At 47.8% G+C, this 10,730-nt stretch overlaps 1 protein-coding gene across 1 annotated transcript; it reads left to right on the top strand.

The window, feature by feature from the left end:
- Nucleotides 1–1,264: 1,264 nt before the first annotated feature.
- Nucleotides 1,265–7,561, top strand: LOC129687821 (cytochrome P450 1A2). The gene is made up of 7 exons (XM_055622418.1): nucleotides 1,265–1,348; nucleotides 2,046–2,867; nucleotides 3,433–3,550; nucleotides 4,146–4,235; nucleotides 4,500–4,623; nucleotides 5,307–5,393; nucleotides 7,007–7,561. Exons 2-7 carry the CDS (start codon nucleotides 2,055–2,057, stop codon nucleotides 7,299–7,301), a joined length of 1,527 nt encoding a protein of 508 aa, XP_055478393.1. The 5' UTR covers nucleotides 1,265–1,348; nucleotides 2,046–2,054; the 3' UTR covers nucleotides 7,302–7,561.
- The last annotated feature ends 3,169 nt before the right edge of the window (nucleotides 7,562–10,730 follow it).

The raw sequence follows: 10,730 nt of genomic DNA, 5'->3' as shown, positions 1-10,730 counted from the left end.
TGGTTATGAGTCCTCAATTATCTCTCTAAAAAGTCTTCTATAGCTTTAAAATTTGCTTTTTGTTAAATTTAGGATCCAATCAAGTTCACATATTGCATTTTATATATTTTAGGGTCTTACTGTGTAACCCTGGCTGACCTGGAACTTACTGTGTAGACCAGACTGGTTTTGAACTTATAGAGATCCATCTACCTTTGCCTCCAAAGTGCTGGGATCGGAGTGCATGCCACCATACCCAGCCCTGTATTTGCTTTCAGTTTTTTCGTTTCTTGGTTCTGGAACTTATCTGGTTCATTGTTTGTTTGTTTTTCCTCCACTAACATTGACTCAGAAGAGTCCAGGCAGGTTACCATAGGGAGCAAGTCCTGGTTTTTAATTCCTACCACCTTTCACAGCAGGGAGGGTATCAAGAGAGCCTCCCTTTAGAGGACAAAATTCTAAAGGAAATAAAGGTTGGGAGAGGAGTGGAGACAAAGGTCAATGGCAGAGTACTCATCACGTATGTTTGTGGATGTAGGTTCAAACACACACACACACTGTTGGGGTAGCTAGAACATATCTGTGATGTTTAAATCTCCAATGCCATCCTGATGGGATTTAGAGTCACCTAGAAGATGCCCCTCAGAGCATACCTTTCCTGAAAGGTTAACTGAGGAGGGAAAGCCCAGCCTGAATGTGGGCCACACCATCCCTGGGCTGCCGCCCCTGGTTAAATAACAACAACAACAACAACAACAACCAGGAGCCCAGCTCCAGCATTCATCTCTCTCTGCTTCCTAACTGCAGCTACAGTATGACCTCACGTTCCTGCTGTTGCAACTCCCCTGCCGTGATGGACCATACTCTAAAACTGTGAGCCAAAATAAGCCTTCCTTCCTTCATTAACTTAATGTTTTCGGGTAGCTTGTTACATCAAGAAAAAGTCGCTAGCATAATGCACTTCCCTATCTGCCCCTGGTTGGCCTGGACTAGAGGCTAGGCACGTCCCTTTCTGATGGGCACAGTGGAAAAGTGCTATACCTACCCACAGGCCTAGTTTTCACACCCCACACTCTGAAATATACCCCAGCTCCTAAAATGTCATGGATATTTATCTCCAGGGACCCAGGGCCACTTCTGACCCAAAGATCTGTTCCTGAGCCCTGAGTAGAAGGTGGAGCTGAGGGATCAGGGCTTGAAGCCAAGAATTGATCCTTCCAGCTTTGTGCAGTATCCAACTTGGGTATCAAGTGACCTGAATGGCTGGGCCAGTCCAGAGGGGGTGGTGTTATAAAAGGCCCATCATTGGAACCCCAAAGGCCCAGAGAGACTCCCACAACTCAGCCAGTCTCCAGCCTCTGCCCTTCAGGTATGTCTGTGTGTTTTTCCAGACCATGAGATCTGCTTATCTCATAAACGCTCTTAGAGATGGATAAATGTGGACCCTGTGGAAACTGAAGGAGGGCTGAAGTTTTAATTCTTGCTTGTCAGCCCTGAACCTCAGTTCCTCTTTTTAAACCTCACCTCCCCCACACCATGTAGATACGTGTCTGTCTGTCTGTCTGTCAGAATTCCACAGCTTGTGTATGGTCAGGGGACCATTTTCAGGAGTCAATTCTTTCCACCATGTAGATTCTGGGAATCCAACCAGGCTGTCATGCTTTCCAGAAAGTGCTTTTAACCACTGAGCCACCTCACTGGCCCTCTGTCTTTAATTAAGTAGCTTCAAGGACAGTTGAAGCTTTCTAAGGACAGATGCCTAGAGTGAAGAGTTAGGGAGAGAATACCCACCTGGCATTGGGTAGCCCTGGACCAGGCTCTAGCTTACTTCTATTCTGGGAAGCTCCCAGTTGTCAAAGAAACCAGACAGATCCTGGCATGACCTGCTTTAAGTTTTTCTCAAACCAGCCAGTCCCTGGAGCATCCAGAGATCTCTTCAGGGGTTTTCTGATGTGTAGCTTAAAACCAAGCATGTGTGTCAGTGCTTACTGAATGAGTGAGTGAAAGGATAAATGGAAGGCTCAGATTCCATCATGAACCACCCCATCTTTCCATTTCTCCCGCAGCTGGTACAGATGGCATTGTCCTCACCCACAGAGCTGCTCCTGACCGCTGTCATCTTCTGCATAGTATTCTGGGTGGTCAGAGTGTCAAGAACCCGGGTCCCCAAAGGTCTGAAGAGCCCACCCGGACCCTGGGGCTGGCCCTTCATTGGGAACATATTGACCCTGGGGAAGAACCCACACCTGTCACTGACAAAACTGAGCAAACAGTATGGGGATGTACTGCAGATCCGCATTGGCTCCACACCTGTGGTGGTGCTGAGCGGGCTCAACACCATCCGGCAGGCCCTGGTGCGGCAGGGAGATGACTTCAAGGGCCGGCCAGACCTCTACAGCTTCACACTCATCACTAACGGCAAGAGCATGACCTTCAATCCAGACTCTGGACCAGTGTGGGCCGCCCGTCGGCGCCTGGCCATGGATGCCCTGAAGAGTTTCTCCATAGCCTCAGACCCGACGTCAGCATCTTCTTGTTACTTGGAGGAGCACGTGAGCAAGGAGGCTGACCGTCTAATCACCAAGTTTCAGAAGCTGATGGCAGAGGTTGGCCACTTCGAGCCTGTCAGCCAGGTGGTGGAGTCGGTGGCTAACGTCATCGGAGCAATGTGCTTTGGGAAGAACTTCCCCCAGAGTGAGGAGATGCTGAACATCGTGAAGAGCAGCAGTGACTTTGTGGAGAACGTCACCTCAGGGAACGCTGTGGATTTCTTCCCCATCCTGCGCTACCTGCCCAACCCAGCCCTCAAGAGGTTTAAGACCTTCAATGATAACTTTGTGCTGTTTCTGCAGAAAACAGTCCAGGAGCACTATCAAGACTTCAATAAGGTGAGACTGGGAGGCATGGTTGTACACTCTCCACCATCACAGGTGCAGAGAACGCTCCTCCAATCCTAACGCACGGTACTCAGACTGCCATATGCTGCCAGGCCTAGAAAAGCTCCGGGCCACTCACAGCTGTGTGGCCTGAAGCCATTCCTTCTTCCTTATAGCCCCCCTCTGGGCCTGTTCCAAGTCCCAGAAAGATGAGGTGTGTGAATGGAGCCTTGGCACAGCAATATGGGGTGTCACAGCTCAAAGGCTATTTACTGCTCTGCAGGGAAATGAACCTCGGCAAAGCCTAAGCCGGCTTCATGTCACAGTTCTTCCCTTGAGTTCACGCCTACCTCTTCCTCCTGGGAAATCTGACCCCTGGGGGTTATGAGCAAGAATGGTCAGGGGCACATGCTCTATTTAGGGCTGATGCCAATTCAAAAATCTGAGCCCCTGCCCAGAGCCTGGAGGCCGAGGCAGCTCCCAGGCCCTGGGGACGTATCAAACGGCATGGACAATGTCTGGCGTTTGTCCCTCGAAGCACCCGTAAACTCGTTCCCCGTAAACTTGTTCCTCTTAGGACAGTATCCAGGACATCACAAGTGCTCTGTTCAAGCACAGTGAGAACTCCAAGGACAACGGTGGTCTCATCCCTCAGGAGAAGATTGTCAACATTGTCAATGACCTCTTCGGAGCTGGTAGGAACACACACATATCCCACCCCCATCCATCAGCTGCTATTTATCTGTGCCCATCCTATCAGCTAACTCATCAACTGCACCAACAAAGGACGGACACCTAGGATCAAGGTGTCACCTCACACTTTGCCACCAACTCCTAGAAGAAACTCAGCCAGATCCCTCTCTTTTTTAAAGCCTGGGTTTCTCCACCTGGAAAGCAAGAGAGTTCTACAACAGCTGCTCATTATGAAACCAGGATCTATCAGGTTTTCTTTGCCTGATTGGGTTTGGTTTTGGATTTGGTTGGTTTTGACTTGTTCTGTTTGAGACAAGGCCTCACCTCTGTCCTAAGCTGGCCTCAAACCTATGGCAATTCTCCTGCCGCAGATTCTCTGGTGGTGTTGGGATTCTAGGTATAAGCCATCATGCTTGGCTTCCAAGATTCTGTAGAGGACCCAGCCTTCCCTCAGGATACACAGAGATGGGAGCCAGAGAGGGCTAGCGCTTGCTCTATTTATGCCAGTGCTTGGTAAAACAAAAACAAAAACAAAAACCAAAACCGTTTTCCTTCCCCCGTCTTCTTTTCTCCCTCACCCTACTCCCTGCTGCCCAGGATTTGACACTATCACCACAGCGATCACCTGGAGCCTTTTGCTACTTGTGACACATCCCAAGATACAGAGGAATATCCATAAGGAACTGGGTATGTGCTGCTCTCAACCCTGAAGTCAGAGAAGCCTTGAGGCTCAGGGTCACTTGATCTACAAACTCGTGTTTATGTGTCTACTCTGTATAAGTCCTAGGCATATGGCCCCATGTGTCCAGATAAGGTGTTGGGGGCGTATTGTGGGGTCTCAGAAATGTGAGTAAACACAGTCCAGCATAGACAGAGTCACACTAGTACAATTGGGGACACGCATGCGTGGAACAGACAGAACATCCCATTAGCTCTACCTGTGCTTTGCAGACACAGTGATTGGCAGGGATCGGCAACCACGGCTTTCTGACAGGCCCCAGCTGCCCTACCTAGAGGCCTTCATCCTGGAGATGTACAGATACATATCCTTCGTCCCCTTCACCATCCCCCACAGGTAATGCCCCTGTTCCATAGCCACCCCCCAAGTCTTCATACTGTTCCTCCACCAGGTCCATTCCCCTGTGGCCTCAGCAGTTACTCACCTCCAATTGACATCTTCTTCAGCCACACCCTCCTCACAAGCGTAATCTAGCCACCTGCCAACTTTGCCTAAACTGGACCTTCTGCCTGGAAAGGCTTCTATCCATTATGTGGATCCCAAATTCTACTCTTGCCCAAAATCAATCCCAACACATGTGTGCCCTCCCATCTAGAAGCTCCTTTTGGCTCAGCCAGCAAGTAGAGCTTCCTCCTCCGATGACTTGTAGAACACTCAGCCCGTGCTCCTTGATTGTAAGAGCGAACATTTACCTCTGCTCACACCTTAGCCTAGTTACTCCTGGTACAAAAGGCTGCAGCTTCCCCAGGGCAAGCCCCAACCACTGATTTCTTGCTTCAGAGACTGCCCCGTGCACATCTGAACAAAAAGACGTCCTAGTAAACAAGTGTTGAAGTTGAAGAACAGGATCCCAGAAAAGGGAAGCGTAATCGCCCCATATTGCTTACCCCTCACATGACCTCCCCGTACCAGATTTGGAGACTGTGGAAGTCAGACACTGGGATGGATTAGAGGGAGGAACAAGTCACAGCTCAGCTTTTCCAAGCCCAGAGCTGGACAGAGCTCTCTTCTTTCCTTAGCACAACGAGGGACACCTCACTGAATGGCTTCCACATCCCCAAGGAGCGCTGTATCTTCATAAACCAGTGGCAGGTCAACCATGATGAGTGAGTACATTGTCCTCATGGGGAAAGGCGCACACTCAACAATCAGGAAGGCCGTCTGTCTCTTCGGGAAGTGTTTACATAGGAACACCTCAGAGCTAGATACCCTATACTAAGTGACAAAACTTAGTTCCTGTTTCTCAGACTTCAGTGTACAAAGAACTTACTAGGTATCTGGTATAGGTGGCAAATGCCTGTAATTCAGCCTACTCAGGAGGCTGAGGCAGGAGGATTACAGTGAGTTCAAGGCCAGTCTGGGATTCTTGGCAAGTTTTAGGCTAACCTAGGCTCCATACCTGTTCAAAGAGAAAGAAAGAAAGAAAGAGAGAGAGAGAGAGAGAGAGAGAGAGAGAGAGGAAGGAAGGAAGGAAGGAAGGAAGGAAGGAAGGAAGGAAGGAAGGAAGGAAGGAAGAGGGAGGAAGTGAGGGAGGGAAGGAGGGAGGAAGGAAGGAGGAGAAAGGAAGGAAGAAAAGAGCTATAGAGTGGGAAGTTTCTCTGATTCCTCAAGGTTCCAGTCTGGTACACAAGGTGGATACCTCAAATGACTTATGAGGATGGCCTACTGATTTCCTTGGAAAAGTCCACTCTAATTTGTAAGTAGGAGATCCATCCAAGTCAAAACATATCGAATATGAGAACACCATTCATGTTTGTATTATCAACTTTTAGCCCAGAATAATGCACATAAGCTGAGCCAGCTGGTGATCTCCCTCGTTACTGGCCTATTGGGAACAGAAGGGAGAGAAACATGCTTTCCTTCTTTCTTTTCTATCCTTTTGATAAAGTGTTATTTCTTTGAAGTAACAGATTAGAACTGGAGCTGTAGCTTCCTGGTAGTATATGTGATGTGGAAGGCCCTAGGTTCAGTTCCCAGAACCACATCAAGGAACTAAGACAAATGAATATTAAACCTACTGTCTTGGACCCTGGGAACGGTTCAGCAGGTGCTGCCACACCTAACAACCCAAGCTCATCCCCAGGCCCCACATGGTAGAAGGAGACTCCTAAAAGTTGTCCTCTGACCTCCACACACACACCAGTAAACAAACAAAAATATAATTTAAAAAATTAAAAAATGATCAAAATCCAGTATCTTTTCTATTCTTCTCTCATATATTATATCCCAACTGCAGTTCCCCTCCCTCCCTTTCCTCCTCTCCTACTTCCCCTCTCCCTAAGATCCATCTCCCCCTCAAAATCCACTGTCTTTAAAGGTTGATCATTTTAGAAAGAATTTTTTTTAAATCATTAATATGGATGGAGGTGTAGCTCTGTTGGTCGAGGGCTTACATACTGTGCACAAGGCCCTGGGTTCAAGCCTAAGCGCCAGGTGTGAGAGCACAAGCTTGTAATCCCAGCACTTGGGAGGTAGCAGTAGAAGGGTCAGAAATTCAAACAAGGTGACCCTGGTGTTGGCGTTCAAGGCCAACTTTAGATGCATGAGACCCAGCCTCAAAACAAACACAAAAAGAACAGTAACAAAAGAAAATAAACACTAAGTTTGCTACCTTCCCCACAAGGCTTTCCCACAAAGCTTCTCCCAGAAGCCCGGAGAACACAGCAACCCTTTCCTTTCAGAGCCCACACAGCTCAGGTCCCATCTGTTCCTCTTGCAGGAAGCAGTGGGAAGACCCATTCGTGTTTCGCCCGGAGCGCTTTCTCACTGATAACAACACAGCTATCAACAAGACGCTGAGTGAGAAGGTGATGCTCTTTGGCTTGGGAAAGCGCCGGTGCATTGGGGAGACCCCAGCCAAGTGGGAAGTCTTCCTCTTCCTAGCCATCCTGCTGCAGCAGCTGGAGTTCAGCGTGCCACCAGGGGTGAAGGTGGACCTGACACCCTCCTATGGGCTGACCATGAAGCCTGCATCCTGCAAACACTTGCAGGCATGGCCACGCTTTTCCAAGTGAAGACGGCCGTGGCAGGGGAGGAGGCAGCCGTGGGGCCATCATTTTCTTTTCTTTTTAAATAACAGCTATTTTAAAATCCAATTCTTTCACCACATAACTCATCTCCAAGCAATTTTAGCATATTGTCTATCATGCCTCCCCTTTACCCATACCCATTAAGACTTATGGCCATCCCTCCTAACTTGTCCCACCACATGCTAACCTAGTTTTTGGCTCAATAGATTTGCCTACTCTAGCCATTTCATAAAAATTCAATGATTTATGGTCTGTGACTGGTTCTTTTCACTTAACACAGCTCTTTGCAAGTTCATCCATGTTGTCATGTAGGTTAATAGGCCTTGCTTTCTTGAATCCAGGGACTCAAAACAGGTCTCATTCTGTTTCCTCAGTCAATGGTGGATACCTTTTCTACTGCTGTCTCTTCATACTCTTCTTCTTGGGCTTGAGTTGTTGAACACTTGAAAGGAACAGAGAGGAAGGAGTCTGGCTGGTAGTGCATAGGGACCTCCTACATACTATTCTCAAAAAGCAGAAGGCGTAAGTCCTCATGTTCAGGGGAGAATAACATCCCCAGATGCATTCGGGTGACTGGAGAGTGAAAACAGAGACTGGGGAGATTGTTGTGTAAGCATGAAGACCTAAGTCTGAATCCCAAACACCCATATAAAACAGACACGGCCACACCTGCCTGTAACCCCAAAGCTGTGTGGCAGAGACAGGAAGATCCCTAAAGCTCACTGGCCAGCCTAGTCCAACAGCCAGCTCCAGGTTCAGAGAGAAACCCTGTCCCAGAGGAACAAGGCATAGAGTGATGGAGGAAGTGACTTCACACACTCCTCTGGCCTCTGAATTCACGAGCATGGGTTGGGCATGCACACCCATGCACACAACACACCAAACATACATACAGCACAACACACACAAAGGGGGGGGGGATGGAAATGTAACCCATAGAATGGAAGATAATTGTAAAACATAGTCTGAGGAGAGGTTAGTGTTAAGGACATGGAATTCTCCTTCTATAATTCGATGTTAATGTTAAGGACATGGAATTCACCTTCTGTAATTCAAAGACAACCCAATTCAATAGTGAACGAGGAACTTGAGTCAACACTTCTCTTAAAAAAGGTATACAGTTGGGACTAGAGAGATGATTCAGTAGTTAACAGTACATACAACCAAATGGTGACTCACAACTATCTATGTAACTGTAGTTCCAGAGGATCTGATGTCCTCTTCTGACCTCCACAGGCACCAGGCATGAATATGATACATAGATATACACGCTGGCAAAGTACCCACACACATAAAACTAAGTAAATCTTTAAAAGATTTATACAATTAATTAGCCAATAAGCACAAGAAAAGGCTGTAAGTCACTAGCGAAAAGCACAGTAAAGGGAGCGCGGTGCCACACACCTGTGAGCGCAGTCACTCAGGAGGTTGATGGGAGCGTTGATTGAGCCCAGGAATTAAGCTACGCTCGGGCAGCAGCGAAACCTCAGCTAAGCAGCCTAGCTACACGTGTCGGCACGTGCCTTTAATCCCAGCACCTAGAGGCTGAGGCACAAGGACTTTTAATGAGCTGCAGGCCAGCCAAGGCTGCAGAGTGAGACCCTGTCTCAATAAATAAATAGATAAATTTAGAAGATTCCAACGGCACACCCTGTAACATACAGTTGTAGTCTGTCGTGAAGGAAAGCCAAGGCAGGACCTCAAGGTCCAGGTACCTGGAGGCGGGAACTGAAGCAGAAGACCTGGAGCAACACTGCTTACTGGCTTGCGACCCATGGCTTGCTCAGTTTGCTTTCTTCTAGAACTCAGGACCATTTGGCTGGGAGTGGTACCACCCACAGCGGGCTGGGCCCTTTCACACCCATCATCAGTCAAGAAAACTTCCCATAGACGTGCCCACCAGCCAGCCTAATGGGAGCAAGTCCTCAGTGGAAGCTCCTTACTTCTAAATGACTCCAGTTTCCGTCAAGTTGGCAAACACCAACCATTATAAATAGGATGTCAAAAATTTCTACGATGGAACTTAACAAGCATTGGGGGAGTATGTGGAAAAAGCATAACCTTCATGCACTGCTGCTGGAAAGACACAGCGGCTCAGCTAGTTGAAAAATGGTTCAGTAGTCCCTCAGAACGTTAAACAGAGCTATCACATGATCTGACCACCCGCTTCTGCTCCTCCATGCCTTCCCTGCCGTAACAGAGTGTAGCTCCTCAAACCGTGATCCAAAATAAAGCCTTCCTCCCCAAAGCTGCTTCCACTGAGACAGGTGGTCACAGCCAGAAGAAAGGCGATGCAAACATGCAGGAAGCTCACAGAAAGGACTGTGGTTCAGGGTAACCAGGTAAATCCACAGAACAAAACCAAGAGGCTTCCAGAGGGTCAGAGGAGGCAAAATGAGGAGCTGGCTGTTGTTGTTTTGCTTTTTGTTTATTAAAAACTTGGTATTTAAGGAATGAAGTTTGTGTTTAGGGTCATGAAAGAATTCTGGAAAGTGGATGGTGGTGGCCATTGCCGCCATGATGGATGTCCTCAGCCCTGCTTAACTGCTTCCTTAGATGGTAAATTATTTACGTATTTACATATTTTGCCACGATCTTTTTAACATGGCAAGTGACACAGCAAAATGCTGTGTGATGAAAAGAGGTGAGATATCAAAGCCAACATGGTCACAGCAAGTTTCAATCCAACAGGGATAGCTCAAAAAAAAAATATGGCTCAGTGGGTAAGAACACAGACAGCCCTGGCCAAGGCCCCAACTTTGATTCCCAGCATCCATGTTGGATAGCCCGCAACCACCTGTAACTCCAGCTCTGGCAGATCCAATGTCCCTGATCTCTATGGGTACCTAACACATGTGCAAATACTCACACAGAGACGCACTCAGAAACATAATTTAAAAAGAAAGATGAAACTAGAAATCTAAAGAACCTAAATAAATAAATAAATAAAAATAACAAGATGTGAAGACGTTTGTGGTGCTTCCCCTGCTCTGTGAGAGCAAAGCCAGTTTCCTGTGGAAACCAGAGACAGGAAAATGAAGTGTGCCGAGGCTCAGGCTCAGACATTTCCAGCTCTGAGCCAACACATCTGAGCTAACTCAAGGCTTCCTCAGACCCTTTAATTACTGTTGTAATTCTAAGGATGTGGCTTTATGCTTGGAGGGAAAAGTGGCTGTGGTGGGATTGAGGTTAATCTGGGCTCCAGGTGTTGGAAAAAAAAGGAAGGAAAATGATGGTGGAATGTACAGGAGGAAAGAAGGAGAAAGGAGAAGAGGACAACACAGAAGGAAAGGCTGTAGAGCTCAGAGTAGCGTTTCAGGGCCGGAGCCCTGGGATGTTTTTGCTGTGTCTTTTGGTTTTGGTTTGAGCCAGAGCCTCACTGTGTAGTCCTTTGCTGGCCTAGAGCTCACTATG

The sequence above is a fragment of the Psammomys obesus genome, unplaced genomic scaffold, assembly GCF_907164565.1.
Source record: "Psammomys obesus unplaced genomic scaffold, mPsaObe1.curated_primary_1811, whole genome shotgun sequence".
Taxonomy (NCBI): Eukaryota; Metazoa; Chordata; class Mammalia; order Rodentia; family Muridae; genus Psammomys; species Psammomys obesus.
The sequence above is the reverse complement of the archived record's forward strand: the minus strand, read 5'-3'. Positions and strand labels throughout refer to the sequence as shown.